The sequence below is a fragment of the Coenobita brevimanus genome, chromosome 80, assembly GCF_032717465.1.
Source record: "Coenobita brevimanus isolate Jiangsu-jjx chromosome 80, ASM3271746v2, whole genome shotgun sequence".
Classification (NCBI taxonomy): domain Eukaryota; kingdom Metazoa; phylum Arthropoda; class Malacostraca; order Decapoda; family Coenobitidae; genus Coenobita; species Coenobita brevimanus.
In genome coordinates, this window is record NC_137033.1 from 48,305,536 (window position 1) to 48,321,055 (window position 15,520).

The following is a 15,520-nucleotide window of genomic DNA, read 5'->3' on the forward strand; positions in this document are numbered from 1 at the left end:
TCGCTACAGAGGAGGGGATGAACACGAGAGACGGCCAGGCGTCTCGCAAGATGTCAGACTTTATTATGGATCACACCTACTCCATTGCTTCGATACCTTCGCGCATATTATCCTTAAGTATATATACCCGTAAGTATATATGTTTATTTATTTATTAGAGATGCAACAACACTGTACCTATTACAAATATTTCAAATTCAACTTCCTTAGATTCATTGTCCGTTTGGGTGAAGCACAGGTACATACTCGTTTCATGTCTGTTTGTATAGTACAATGGCAATGCAAAACAGCATTTATGAAAAATTGGAGTATAAGGTACAATTATTTTTTGTAAATATGATATTTCAGGTATGAAGTTGAAACCAACCAATCACGTGGCAGGAGTGCGCAGGTGCCACATCCACTAAAGTGGATCATCAGCTGGAAAAAAAAAAAATTCTAGTATAATATGGCGTCAGTGGATTGCAGGCAGTTACCCACACACGGTCGGATCAACTGTATAACCCTGAGTTATTTGATACTGATACTATTAATTCTTATTGTCGGACTGCTGTAGTATTCTATTCCCTACGATTTTTTCAGCTGGGAGTGAGCATAGAAGCCTGAGAGTGTTAATAAAACGAACATTGCCCGTCATGATAGGAACAACATTAGCACTGAATTCCAGCTAACGCCAGACAGTTTTCTTCAGCTGAGGGTGAGTTATAAGGGCCTGAGAATTAATAATGGAACCACTGCCTATCTCATGGTCGGGACTACTATAATAATTTTTCCTGCTAGCGTCACATATTTTTTTTTCATCTGATTGTCATTGGACCCTGTTTGTTGTTATCGATGGTAACCACTGAGTGGGATCCCACTTTGCGCAATCTGGTGGATTTCCCCCAGATAGATGTGTAGGAGAATTTCCCTTAGATTGGTCACAATTTCCCCAAAACTTCTTACTACCACTAACTTTGTCTTCAGGGGCACTTCTTAATTACTAGGCCTATCCCAATTACTATTTATCAATAATGCATAGAAATTGTATATGAAATTTTTTTAATAATGAGACCGACTAGTAATACTGGAAATACATTTAAGTTTGCTAAAAAATATTAGTTTTTATCTTCATTAGATCATCCATAGCATTCCCTTTCTATGACCATAACTTTCTATCAGTATTGTATATGAAAATATGTGCTGTATGCTCTCTCTTGATATGCAGTTGGCAAGAATCATACAGTAGGCCATACTGCATTGTTATGAGGAAACTTCCCATCTTAGATGGGTTTGCAGAAGAATATGTCTTTCAATCACTGTTACAATACACCAAAATAAAATAGCATAACTTTCATTCATCCACAAAGATACATAAAACCGATATCTACTTGTCATAGAAAAAAAGTAAAACCAAAGATAATAACTTACAATGAAGTGGAACCATGAATGCGTACTTTTAATAAGCATGTTATTCTGTTAATGAAGACGAGTTCTCAGGGAGAAAAAAAAAATAGGGAAAAAAAAGGTGACATGTACAGGTGTATGGTATGTAGGATGACTACTGGGCCTTGGGAGCAGGCTGTGAAGCCTATGACCAGAGTCGGACACACACACACACCAAAAAAAAAAAAAAAAAAAAATCAAAATCATATACATTTTGTAGAAATATATAAACAGAATATAGAAAAAAATATTTGCCTACAGTATTTTGGTCACTAGATTCGGCATTTCTATGTCTAAATTGAAAAGAAAGAAGTGATAAATATATAAGAACTTTATAATTACACATTATTTAGAATTCCACTGAAATGTTTGGTATTATGCTTTGGTAAAAAAAAAAAAAAAATACTGTGGCCTTATTTCCAATAAGCATCATCCATCACAGAACAGTTTTACAGGTAGATTAACGTTTTGACAATGCTAATGACAATATGACACTTGTTATATTATCTGAGTAACCCTAGACGATTTTACTGAGCAGAAATGAAGCTACAGGCACTGAAAGAGTTTGACCTCTGTACTTGATCACCCTTTTTGATGGCAGTGGTGTCATGGATTCCAGATATTTTGACTTTTTTCTCATACCCAAGATTTCCCTAAATTTTTCCATTTCCCTAGATTTGTCACTAAAATCATTCGAATTTCTTAATCTAGTGAAATTTCCCTAAAAAGTGGGAGCCCTGCCACTGACCTTTCCATGATCGAACAGCACTAGTAGTCTGTTTTTGAGGATTTAAAGAGTGAATGAGTCGCGGATACTACTGCAGATCCATGCTGTTGGATCACTATATTCGGTGTAAGTTCATCCGACGGAACTGGGCCACTCCCACAACTCCATTATTAAGTCGTGGTCACATGAAATTCAATTAGCTTCAGTTATGAGATTGAATTAGTCTTCCTTGATTGCTAGCCAAATCAACCCCCTAGGCTAATTACACTTCGCCGTCAAATCAGCTGCAAAGAGTTAGGGATCCTCGTTAAGTATGAAGAAATTCATTGTGCCATCGTCAGCACCACCATCACCACTGCTGTCACCATCACTACGCATACTGTAATGATCTGAACATGACCCGTTTGGTTTTCAAACTTGAAAATCTTACGATCATCTGTTGCAAGAACCGGCAACCTGTTTCACTGCCGTGCACACAAGTTGTACTTATTATACGAGGAACCATGATATTCGGTAAAGAAGTAGCAAACAGTGTGATGAGTGAATTACTTATCCTCCTGACACTTTATTAAACTTTACTTCTAATACCTGCAACCTGTATTTGAAATTTTCCTGCACCTCGAAGCATAAAACCTTATCAAAGCTTCGATTAACTATAACACAACCATGACTAACTGTGTGCGTACAGTATTAATGCACCATCCACAAAGACAATCTGGATGAGTTAAATAACACTTTATGCTAAGTAGAAACCTCAAAAGTAGGTTGTTTTTTAAAATCTCCTGTATAAAATATATATATTTATCACTGAAATAAATATAAGTATACAGATTCTCAATACACGCAAGAACATGACCACTGTAGCAATGTAACTATATAAGTATATCCTCCAGATATAATTAATATATTATTCCTTCATACTGTATGTAAACATGTTCTCAGTCGCGTGACGAGGACATTCCTCCAGTACCCTTTTCCCATGTGAATACGTAGATGTCCTTGCCCACACACCTTAACACTCGTTCTTACAATCTTGTGTGATGCCATCATGGTAGGCGTGGAAATTATGAGTGTGATATTTTGCAAAAATATTAGGGGGGTGTCTTTATATTTATACATGAGTGTACGGTCTCGTGAGTTAATGATATATTCACTGATTATCCTGTGAATTTACCAAAGAGTTGTCTTTGTACTATGTGTATACATGAGTGGGAGGTGTCGTAATTTCATAATTAATATTATATCTTATGAATTTACGGTATGAGGGAGGCGTTTTTAGAGGTTAATATGGGTGTGAAGTGTCAGGATTTGATGAAAGCTATATCCCCAGAATTTACTAAATGAGGAAGGTGCCTTACAAGTTTACAAGTATTGGTACTGAAAGTCTGAGTGTGGGTTTTATGCGCTTTTGAGACAGGGGTCTTATAAGTTTATGCAGGTGGAGTCCCATGAATTTAGGTGGGTCGGGTGTAAGAGTTTAGGTGGAAGGAGTCTTATGTATGGGTGTTTGTATAGGAGGAGTTTTCTATATGTGGGAGGAGTCTTATGGGTTTATGTGTATGGAGGCTTACGACTGTGTGGGTGGAGTTTTTTGTGTTTGAAGTCATATGTGCTTATATGGGTGGGTCTTGCGAGTTTATGTGGATGGAATATTACGAGTTTATGTGCGTGGAGTTTTATGAGTTTATGTGAATGAAGTCTAATAAATTTATGTGGGTGAGATTTTATGAGTTTATGTGGGCGGATTAATATGAGATCCTGTGGGTGGAGTTTTATGAGTTTATATGGGTGGAATCATATGACTTTATGTGGGTAGAGTTTTATGAGTGTATGTGGAGGAGAGATATATGCATGTGAGACGAACTTTTTTAATGTGGGAGGAGTATTATATATAAATTTATGTCGGTAGAGTCTTATTAATTTATGCTGGTGCAGTCTTATGAATTTATGTGGGTAGAGTCTTGAGTATGTGGGTGGGACCTAATGAATTTATGTGGGTGGAATCTTACTGATTTATGTAGGGGAGTCTTCTGAATTTATATGGGTGGAGATCTATGAGTTTATATGGGTGAAGCCGTATGAGTAGGTGGGTGTAGTCTTATGGGTATGTGGGTGGAGTCTTAGTATGTGGGTGGAGTCTTATGAAAATCTGGGTGTTTTGTTGTAAGTTTATGTGGGTGGACTCTTATAAGTTTATGTGGCTGGAATCAAGGGTTTTTATGGAAAGAGTGTCATGAGTTCACGTGGGAGACTTCTTATGAACATATGTGAAAGGAGTCTTATTTATGAGGGAGAAGTTTTATAAGTTCATGTGGAAGGAGTCTCATGAGTTTATATGACTGGGGCCTCGTGACTTGCTTATCAGGGTTAGACGTGTGTGTGTGTGTGTGTGTGTGTGTGTGTGTGTGTGTGTGTGTGTGTGTGTGTGTGTGTGTGTGTGTGTGGTCTCGTGAAATTAGGAAGGATAAATTTTAGAAGAATATGTAGGAAGGATGTTCTGAGTTCGTGGAGGGTGTAGCTTATGAAATTATGGGAATGGACTGTTACAAAATCATGAGAGAAGAGGCTTGAAATCATGAGTAAGAGGTTCCTTACGAGCTTATTGGGTTGAGATCAGCGAGACTATGAGGGAGTAGCCCTGTGAAGTAATGTGTTTGAATTCTTATGAGTGCATGAGGGGTATAATATATCTTAGAATAACTAAAGTGATCTTTATTAAGTCTTTATTTTTTGTCCACACAGGTATCGAACTCCGGACACAGCATAGACAACCACCAGTTTCCCCCCAGCGCCCTCACAGACCACCCCCACCCCAACCCATGCCCAGGGGAGAAAGAACGGGCGGCCTCCAGAGGAGCAGTAGCAGCAGCGTGAGCAGGCGGTGGTGATGGTGGTGGAGGCAGCGAGGAAGGGAGGTGATGAGAGAGCCACGCAGTGTAAACACTGAGGCTCCACTGCTGGTCTGCATCGCCGCTGGAGTCTCACCTGGGAATAATTATTGGTGGTTAATGTAGGTTAGAACTGGTGAGGGATTTACCAGAGTGAATATGATGCATGATGTAAGCTAGAATTTGAAAGAAATCCACCTAAAAAAACAAAAAAAAGACTGGTGGTTGAATTACACTGGAAACCGAGATGGATTCACGGTTACAGTTATCATTATTATTAACCTCGTTATCACACAGTCGTCATCATTATTATTAATGTCAATATCATAATGATAATTATAAACACTCATCATTATGTACATTATCTTCACTACTATATCATTATCGACATCGACATCATAGTCATTATCATTAGTTTTCTATCTTTGTTAGTATCGGTATCACAGTCATCTACTCACACTTGTACACAGAACGGACAGAATCCACAAAAGGAATAAAAAACACAAGAAAAAGAAACTCACGAGCATACCCTGTAAAATAAGCCACAATTCACTTATCTCTTAAGCATTTAGCCTCGCGGTCGGCATAATAACGGCAACGCGTGCTGGAAATGATAAGATGTACACTGATAAGAGGCACGGGAAATACGGATGTCAATGAAGATAAAAAAAATGGTTTGTTCGTAAACTGATATGATATGGACCCCATTAAAACGGACAAATTATTTTTGTGATTTCTGATTCTCTCTCTCTCTCTCTCTCTCTCTCTCTCTCTCTCTCTCTCTCTCTCTCTCTCCTTTTCCCTTTTTTTTTTCTCCCTTACATTCTACTTCCTCCTTCTTACATTTCTTTCCCTTCCTTCTCCTTCTCTGCATACCCTCCCTCTTTTCTTCCTCTCTGTCATACTCTTTCTCAGATTTCGACCTCTCATCGTTCCCCGCCACCTCCCTTTTTTCTCTGTTCTCCCTTTTCCTGTCATGACTGTCTTTCTTCAGTCCTCAAACTAACAATGACCGGCAGAATGCATGATGCTGAAGCACTTTCTGTGGCCATATCATAATCATTATTTTATAAAGATAGTTATGGAGATAGATCGCTCGATCGATAGATTGACAGATAGATAGGCAGGTAGACAGTTTGAATATATATATATATATATATATATATATATATATATTTATATATATATATATATATATAATGTCCGTCTATCGATCGATCAATTTATCTCCCCTTTCTTCCCACCTACATATTATGTAGGTGGGTAGAAAGAGGAGAGGAGGGTAAACAGGGAGAGAAGCAGTGTAGTTAAGTGTGTGTGTGTGTGTGTGTGTGTGTGTGTGTGTGTGTGTGTGTGTGTGTGAGAGAGAGAGAGAGAGAGAGAGAGAGAGAGAGAGAGTTATTAAATCCATTCCATTTTCTTTTGTCCACTTTTACCCGTGCACACTCCACCTGCCCGCCTTACTCGCTTCTTTTTATCCCTGTGTCTCTGTCAGTCTTCCTCTGTCGATTCTTTCTTTACCACTTTTCTCTCTCTCGTCCCGTTATTCCTTCTTCTGTTCTTCCTTACCTTCTACCTTCCTATCCCTCTACCGGCTCACCGTTCAGGACGTGGACGGTGAGTGAGGTGAACGCTGTGTTGGAAGGCACACAGGAGTAATTGCCCGTGTCCGAGGGCTGGGCATCCTGTTAAGGCAAAAAGTTAGTACGTCTTTCACACACTCAGGTTCTTATGACTCACTTTTTTTATGAATACAATTGTTTAGAAGAGGTGAAATGGAACACTAGAATAATCCTGACCATGAAAGGGTTAATGGTGATAGTATTAACACTCTCAGACTCCTATGGCTCACTCCTAACTGACGTTCACTGGAATGCAATACTATAGTTGTCCTGACAATGATGTTTGTAAGTACATCATTTTGTATTAGGGTTTCTGTGCCAATAGGAACTTCTTTATAAACTGGAATCTGTGTTAGCACAGATCTGTATCTGTAAATTATGCACTTCAGCACATATACTGAGACATTTTTACCAGAAGGACATCTGTAAACAGAAATCTGTGTAAATTGTGACCACTTTAGATGTTTGGATATTAAAGTAAGTTGGGACATTTTTGCACATCGGGGCCTTCAGTAAATTAGGAAATTTTTATAAACACAATGATGTTATTTAAGTTCGTTATGTTGATTACAAAAAAGTAGTACACATGCGATATGCATGTGTAAATTAGAAAATATTAGTAAACATATGATGTTATTTAAGCTCATTATTATGGTTACAGAAAGCTAGTACGCATGCAATATAAAACGGCAAGAAGAGAGCATAAAGTCGATGTAGTTAGTACACAAACGCTAAAGAAGCTGAAAGGTTTTCCATTACGCGAATGTCGAAAATAAAATGGAGCCTGTTACAACAAATGTTGGCCATATTGCATTTTTTTTTTTTTATATAAAGGAGGGATATCGGTATCTCTGCAAGAAGGCGTCCCTCTCTCACACCACACATATACAAGCAATTGATCCTCCAGAAATTGAATTACATTTTGTAACATCAGAGAGAACATTCGTAGTGAAGCATCTGTTTATATGAGAGATATGCTAATGGTAGCAGATAGCTTCAGCCACACAAGTCACCTGGCGTACATTAAGTCTATGCTTGATAATGAAAGACTGTAAAGAAGGCAAGCTTTCTTCGTTGATTAGACTCTTCCATTTTACAGTAAAAAACAGAAATGGTGCTCAATACGTGGAAGTTTCCAAGAGTAATCCTCTTTTCATACTTCTAAATGAACAAAAAGTTGCTCAAGATTGATTACCAAGGCTTTGTTGTGGTATACTCCTGGCTCACACATCACTGGCCACGCCACTCCATGTGTTTGACGATATTGATTTAGTGTGAAACATATTTGGTCTTAATTTCAGAAATATGCTCGACTTAATTTTTCTTGGAATTGAATTATTGAAGTCTGACCACACAGGAGAGAAGGGCTTTTATTAAAGTACACTTCATTATCGTTAGTAGGAAAACAACAGAGTCAGTATTCATACAATAAACTGTTATCTAAACTGAAGAGTTATTGTTGCATAAAAAATTTCCCAGATGACATTAGAGTTCTAAGGATTATTAATACATTAGATGGCAATGAAAACCTATACAATAGATTGCATCTACCAGAAACTCTTGGAAAATATTGATGTAAAAATATGTACGGTAATTATTAGGCATGCATAAGTCAGCAGTATATATATATATATATATATATATATATATATATATATATATATATATATATATATATATATATATATATATATATATATATATATATATATCAAAACAAGGTGTCAACCAATTAACCCTGGCACTACTACAGTTTTTTTTTTTTTTTTTTTTTTTTTTTTTTTTCTTGGCACTACTATGGCGCTACCTCCAGATGATTTTAAACAAATCGAGAGATTTTTTTTTGACACGAAGGATTAGATATACTGTATACAGCTTTCGTTAACCTCTTCATTACTAAGTGTGCTCTTGTACTCAAAAAATCTCTCTACCCTTGTAAAATGATTGCCTGCTTCCTTCACTCTCTCACCTATCTACCCACCTTTCTCCCTGCATGCCTCCTTTCTTCACACCGCCATTCACTTATTCTTCATCATTCCTCCACGCATTCACTCACTTGTCTGCCTACCTACATGCCTCTTTCTTCACTCCCTAGTTCAGTTACATACCTACTACACTTACCTACCTGTCACCTTAACTCGCTACTACCTAACTACCCACCTACTTGCGAGAGTCCGCCCCATTACGCACTTATTATACATCTTCCTCCCTCCCTACCTGCCTTTGTGCCTCCTTTCTTCACCTCCTCGCTCACTTAACTACCTACCCATCCATCTACCTGCATCCTTCCGTCAATCCCTTACTTATCTGTGTACCTACCGATCAGCCAACCAGTTTTTCTAACCACCAACCTGCCTCCTTTCCTCACTCCCCCACACAATCACCTACCTGCCTACTTACAGTATGTTAGTGTCTGTTTAACTAACTTTACTTACCTTCATTCACTCACCTTCTAACATACATACCCGTCTGCCTGCTTACCGACTCACACAAAACATCCTGTCTACCTGTTCACCAATTTATCTGTCTCCCTCACTCAGTCGCCCATCACGTAACAGTCGACCTACGTGCCCCCCATCTCACCTGTATAAGTAGGTATCCCCTGGTGGTCTTGGCCCTCTCCGTCACCACTGTAATGCCGCCCCTCGGGGAGTCGTATTTCACCACCTGGAAGAGTGCACGGTGTAAATAAATCACAGTACGAGAGAAACATTAGTACATAGAATTACAGGGAGCCATCGTCATCATTATCATCATCGTCGTCGTCGTCATCATTATCATCATTACCATTATTCTCCCCAGAGGACAAGGTGGGGGTAGAATTCAGAAGAAATGTCAAAGAAAGTGCAAAGCGAAATGGTCCTCATAATCATCCACGTTTCACACTAGCGTTTGGGATACTAATTCCTCTTCACAAGCAACATAAAAGAGAAGGCAACTGTTATTTAACCCATTGGTGGCCAGCGTCCAATATAATGGACAGAACTGGGCATTTTCAAAATTTAACAAAGAAGGGAACCCCGGGGTAGGGACCTATGAGCTTTGCGACTATGAGCCGATAGGCGGAGGGCGGTACGCTTAGTTCCCATCCAGCAAAATCCCTCTAACAGGAACTCTGTCCACTAATGGGTTAAACACTGGCAAATCTATCAGCTTCTTTAACCCATTGGTGGCCAGCGTCCAATATCATGGACAGAACTGGGCATTTTCAAATTTAATAAAGAAGGGAACCCCGGCGTAGGGACCTATGAGTTTCACGACTATGAGCCGATAGGCGGAGGGCGGTACGCTTAGTACCCGTCCAACAAAATCCCTTTCACAGGAACTCTGGCCACTGATGGGTTAATCGCATCACATCACAAGTACATTCAAAACAAACAAGTGGTGCCAAGCACAACAAACGTCGTCCGACAACAGTTACTTTATTTTCAACCTTTTTGAAGTCATAACCCTCTGATAATTCGTGATCTCGCATTTGACCTTTTAAGGTAATTTAAGGTCAAAGGTCATAGTACCAATTATAAGCTCATATGGGACTTCCTTTATGTTCATAATAGTAAATATCTATCTACAACCAGTTTCGATTTATAGCCCCATGAATATCTGTGACCTTTAGTTTGACTATTAGAGGACACTCAAGGTCAAACGTCTTGGTGCCAAATGAAAGCCCGTATGGGAGTTTCTGTATGTTGATAGTAGTAAATATATCTATCTTCAGCCGGTTTCAAGTTATTGCCCTCTGAAAATCATTGTCCTTGATTTGACCTTTCAGGGTCACTTGATTACCTCCAAAATTTAATCACTTCCTTGTGGAACAAGTGCCCACATACCCTGAAAATTTCATATACTTTCATTCTGCCGTTTTCCGCTATGTTGCTAGCAAAGAAACAAAGGAACAAACAAAAAAACTCGACCAAAAACAATACCTTGCCGGACTCCGTCCGGGCGAGATACTTAATATCTCGATCATCTCAGTCGAGTCTTAGGTGAGGATTGGGTACTTACCTGGACGGAGCTCGACCTTAACGCTATCTAGCTAGCTCTAGATGATTAATTATGCTTTTCAGTATACATCTTGTAATTACAGAGAAATAAAAGTCTACATGTAGTCTCTGCGGTTCCAAAAGTCTATTCAAAGCTGAATACAATTGTCTGGAGATAGCAAGAATGCAGTGAAACGTTCGTCAAAGGACTGAAGGGATTGACAGTCACAAGACAACACATATTATCAACCTTTGAAATCTTATGAGCAATTTTGATAAAATATACTAACTTCACATCATGCAAAAATTATTGCGTGCTTCCATACAAAACTCTCTCTCTCTCTCTCTCTCTCTCACACACACACACACACACACGCACACACACTCACATATACACACACATACCCCTACACCTTCTGCACTCCATCTATGAAATTTACTTAATGCTCTAATTCTGTGTCCTACTGTCTATCTACCTCTCAAATTTGTCTGTTTATCTATCTACAGTACCTATTTATCAGTCCATGTGACCATCTATCCATCCGTACATCCGATCATCGCTCACCTCACCGTTGTGGTACCAGAACACGTAGTCAGGAGGGTCAGGGCTGTGAGAGACGATGCAGGTAAGGTTGATGGTCGAGCCCTTGTCCACGTGCATGTCAGGGCCTCCAACGATGCTGGCCATGGGGCTGGCTGTGGGATAAATTCATAAACAGATAGACATAGATAGATAGAGATGAAGATTTATGCGGTATATATATATTTTTTTTTTGACAATTTCTGAAAAATTATCGTACTTTTTTTCTGGCAAAATTGTGTGGCCGGAGGCTACTTGTGCATTGTCGTTATTTCGAAAAAGTTATTATTTATTGGTCTGCCTAAATATAATATATTGCACAAACATTTTTATATCTCACGTATTAGTAAATTGGTTATATGTTAATTAAGGATATCACTTAAAACCGGAATAGTAGTAGCAGTAATAGTTGTTGTTGTTCTTGTACAGTACTAGTAGTAACCTGGTCAGTCTGGTCGAGCAAAATCATCAACCGCAGGCAACTAACCGCCCTTATAGGGTCACCCCTTGCAGTTAATCGATTTCCCTTGCAGTGGACAGTACCTCTCCACCGCGAGGCGCGGAGAAGAGTGGGAGATTTGGCTACCGGATGGGCGCCACGGTTGCGTCTCTTCATCCAGTTAATAGGGGCACCATAGTAGGCTCCACATCAACCCGATATTTGGTTATATTGTTACCACCTTGTGTAAATGATTTCTTGAATTACAGGAAACCATTAGACTTGTTGCTCAATGGACGGTAGAGTGACCTTAGGAAGATGTAAGTAGCATTACATTCAGTGAGTGGATGATGCTCACCACCACCTAAGCCAGGAGAGAATTCACTAAACCAGAATAAACGATATCACACATAAACTATATTCCCAGATATTCATATAGATAGTGGAGTAAAGACTATATTTTTGGAAGGCTATTTTTGAACATATATGCGCAGACCTTGTCTATGGCCGTTCTTCTCTGGTTTGTTTCCATCTTAAGTATATATGTTTAAAATAGACACAGTATATATGAGTACTGTATAAGAGAATGTTTAAGGAGCGATGTGCAAAATGCATCACTGAGGATGTGGTGTTACGAAATCTCCGAGGCCAACCAGAAATTTGCTCCCTAATGTGAAGGAATAAGAGACAGTGAAATAATTATGGGCATGAAAGGTCTTAAATCTCAGTTAAATCACTTCACGGTTAGACTAGGTCTGTGTAGCATAATTATCTCCTCTTTTGGGAGATTCATGAACGCAGCACTAAATCCGAGGATCAGCATAACGTGGACCAAATCTGACCCAACAGTGAAGCGTTGTAGCTGTGACCTTACCCTATTGAGACCGATGTTTACGGTCGTGTGAGTTATTTCCTCACATTACGGTGACGAGGCGGCGAGATTCTGCTTTAGGACGCATTGTGGACGATAGGCTTTGTAACTCATCTTCCGTAGTGGCATAGTTAATACGTTATATTCAATTTTGTGACATTTACTTTTTTTTTTTTTTTTAATGTCGACTTCGATTGCAAAAACATCATCATCATCATCATCATCATCAGCGTCATCATCATATAATATAATGCACACTAATGTAAATTAATATTAACCGCTTTGTTACAGTGCTGAATTTTATATTTTTGTTACCATAAGAAGATTTTATTCGGCTTGAGAAAGTTTTTAACAAGGATGGTTTAGACTTACTGTATTTTTAATTAACACCTTTGTTTCGAAGGGTGACGAATTAAATCGTCTTGAGGTAACACGAATTGAACAAATATGAAATCCGAAGAGCTGTCAGGTACGATCCTGATATAGACTGATAGGGAATAGGTGCATTCAGTGGACACAAAAGAGTCCATTGGGCATGATTACCTTTCTTAGTCTGTTGATCTTAGAGTAGACAAGTGCTCGTGGGCCCTTCGGGCCCTCTCGCACTTGCTCCTGCGGAGGGCTCTCGCACTGCTCACTCGCTTTCTCGTGCTTCTCACTTGTTTCTTCGCGCTTCGTGCACGCGTTGCGATCATTTCAGGTAATCTAAGTCACGTTTATGTGCTGTTCTAGTCAAACGCTGTCACTATCGTCCGCCAATGCGACATTGAAGGGCCCATGATGGTCCGTTTATGTGCTGTTCTACTCTAACATTGTCACTTGGATTTTTCGCAGCTAACCAATTGATCGTGTTATTTGCGGCTAACCAATTGATCGTGTCAGTTGGCCCACCCAAGTTGTTCGCACGCAAGTCCGAGATATTAACCACTCGGCCAAGGCAACTGACCGGGTGCCGGGAGCGGCGTTTTTGGGTCAAACTTTGATCGCTCATTAAATACTGTAAAAGTTTTTCAATCGTGATGGGACCAAGTTTTTTCACATCAGCGATTTTTTTTTTTTTTTTTTTTGCGATTTTTGTGCCAATTTTGGTGCGATTTGAATGTGTAGTTTTGGCTGCCCAAAACACACACACACACACACACACACACACACACACACACACACACACACACACACACACACACACACACACACACACACACACACACGGCTATTGCTATGGTACATTAGATGTCTCGTAGTAAAAGAGGTTAGGTACAGTCACGATCATGAGTCCCGATACACACGTGGGCGTGTTGTCTGTTGTAGTGCTCACTGCTTTTGGAATATGGAACGTTTACGCTTACTGCCTGATATATTGAACATAATCTGGCCGGGTAGCAAGCGAAATAGTTCAATATCCTATCAGCAGTGGACACAACAGTATACAACACGACTACATGTGTATCAGGACTCATTGACGCGACTGTACAAGTTGTAACCCTTCCTGCATGATTTCTTTAAATTTTGAACGCTATTATTAATACTTGTAATTTTAAACATTCGTAGTAGTAGTAGTAGTAGTAGTATATGTACTATTATTATTATTTATATTATTGTTATTATTTTTAATGTTATTATTTTAGAGTCTGCTGTTAGTTAAGGAATTCCTCCCCTAGTCATGAGGCATACCCTTTGCCTGTGGCGGAATTTCTTGTTTGAATAAATAGTCTGGAATTAACGAATGCGGTTCAAAGTTCGTGTCTAACTGTATTAAGGTTACTCTACCTCTGAATCTCTGGGAAGCTCCATTGGCGAATAAAATCGTTGACATGTTCTAAAGCAAAGGTCGTAACAAGTTTTCTGGGCTGAATAATTATAGACGTATGGTGTTAGTTAAAATTGGATATAAAGTAAGTTTAAGCAAAGCAATGGTCCAAGGTGATTCACTCCTCTGAGGCACAGAATAGCTCCAGTACATCTATTGTTAATGGATGGATTTAAATGATAATGCATTTGGGAAACTCCCCGACATCTGAAGTTAAGGAGGCATGTGGTGGAAATGAAAAATGCAGTTCTGTCACCAGCGCTTCGTTGAGTGGAGGTGAATTAATTAGCTGCATGGATCCAGTGATCTTGCGGTACTCGGAAACTTACTGTATGCTTATGTGTTTGTTTGTTTATTTATTTATTTATTTATTTATTTATTTTTTACCCAGGAATTTTTTCTTTTGTCAGTGGGTCACATCCATGGAAAAGCAGACATCATTAGGGAGAATGCAGCCATCTTACTGGATAAGCTGCACCAAAAATTCGCAAGTTTAAACACCAGGTTCCTTTGTGTTTGAACACTGAAGGAGACCGCTTCAAAACTTGGTTTAACTGTTGATTATTTCAACAAACTTCACTTAAATTGGTTCATTAATTATTAAAACACTGATTTTTTTTTTTTTCTGGGCCTTATAGTAGTGAACCACCTTTTATTTAAAATTTCCGCAAACATAGGCACAAAATGTTAGCCAAGGATGTTCAGCTGAGTACCGCCTGTCATTTTCGCTTCCGTGTACATATATATAGGTACGTTGCTACAATGCGGTTATCGTTTTCACATATATTTTGAGAGTTTCAAGACACGTAGGAAATTGCAACAACTTGAGTACTGCCTAAATATGTTGCATTCTCGTCAGCAATATCTAACCCTTAACTCTCCGCCACCATGTTCCATTACTCTTTCTTTCATGATGATGCTGGTACACTGGATACTGTCGTTCACAAAACTCTGGAGACTGAGAGGGAACTGGGTTCAAAAGGGCAGTCCCTTTGAAGATGGTCTCTGTGTACGGAAAACTAGCATTCTCAGCCTTCTGTGACCCCTCTAAATTAAATAAAACTATCTGGCGTTAGTCAGAATAGAATACTAGAGTTTTCCAGATGAAGAATTGGTTGATTGTGATAATATAAGCATTCTCAGGCTCTTACATTCGCTCTCAGCTGAAAAAAAAAAGA

At 39.1% G+C, this 15,520-nt stretch overlaps 1 protein-coding gene across 1 annotated transcript in view; it reads right to left on the reverse strand.

Annotated features, from left to right (window-relative positions):
• LOC145409356 (uncharacterized) overlaps positions 1-15,520 on the reverse strand; it is a 108,128-nt gene that overhangs the window by 24,522 nt on the left and 68,086 nt on the right. Inside the window, exons 4-7 of the mRNA XM_080279826.1 lie at positions 11,211-11,341; positions 9,246-9,329; positions 6,641-6,725; positions 4,951-5,137 (exon numbers count right to left, since the gene is read on the reverse strand). Coding sequence (XP_080135952.1) covers positions 4,951-5,137; positions 6,641-6,725; positions 9,246-9,329; positions 11,211-11,341 — 487 coding nt within the window. The remainder of the gene's footprint in view (positions 1-4,950; positions 5,138-6,640; positions 6,726-9,245; positions 9,330-11,210; positions 11,342-15,520) is intronic.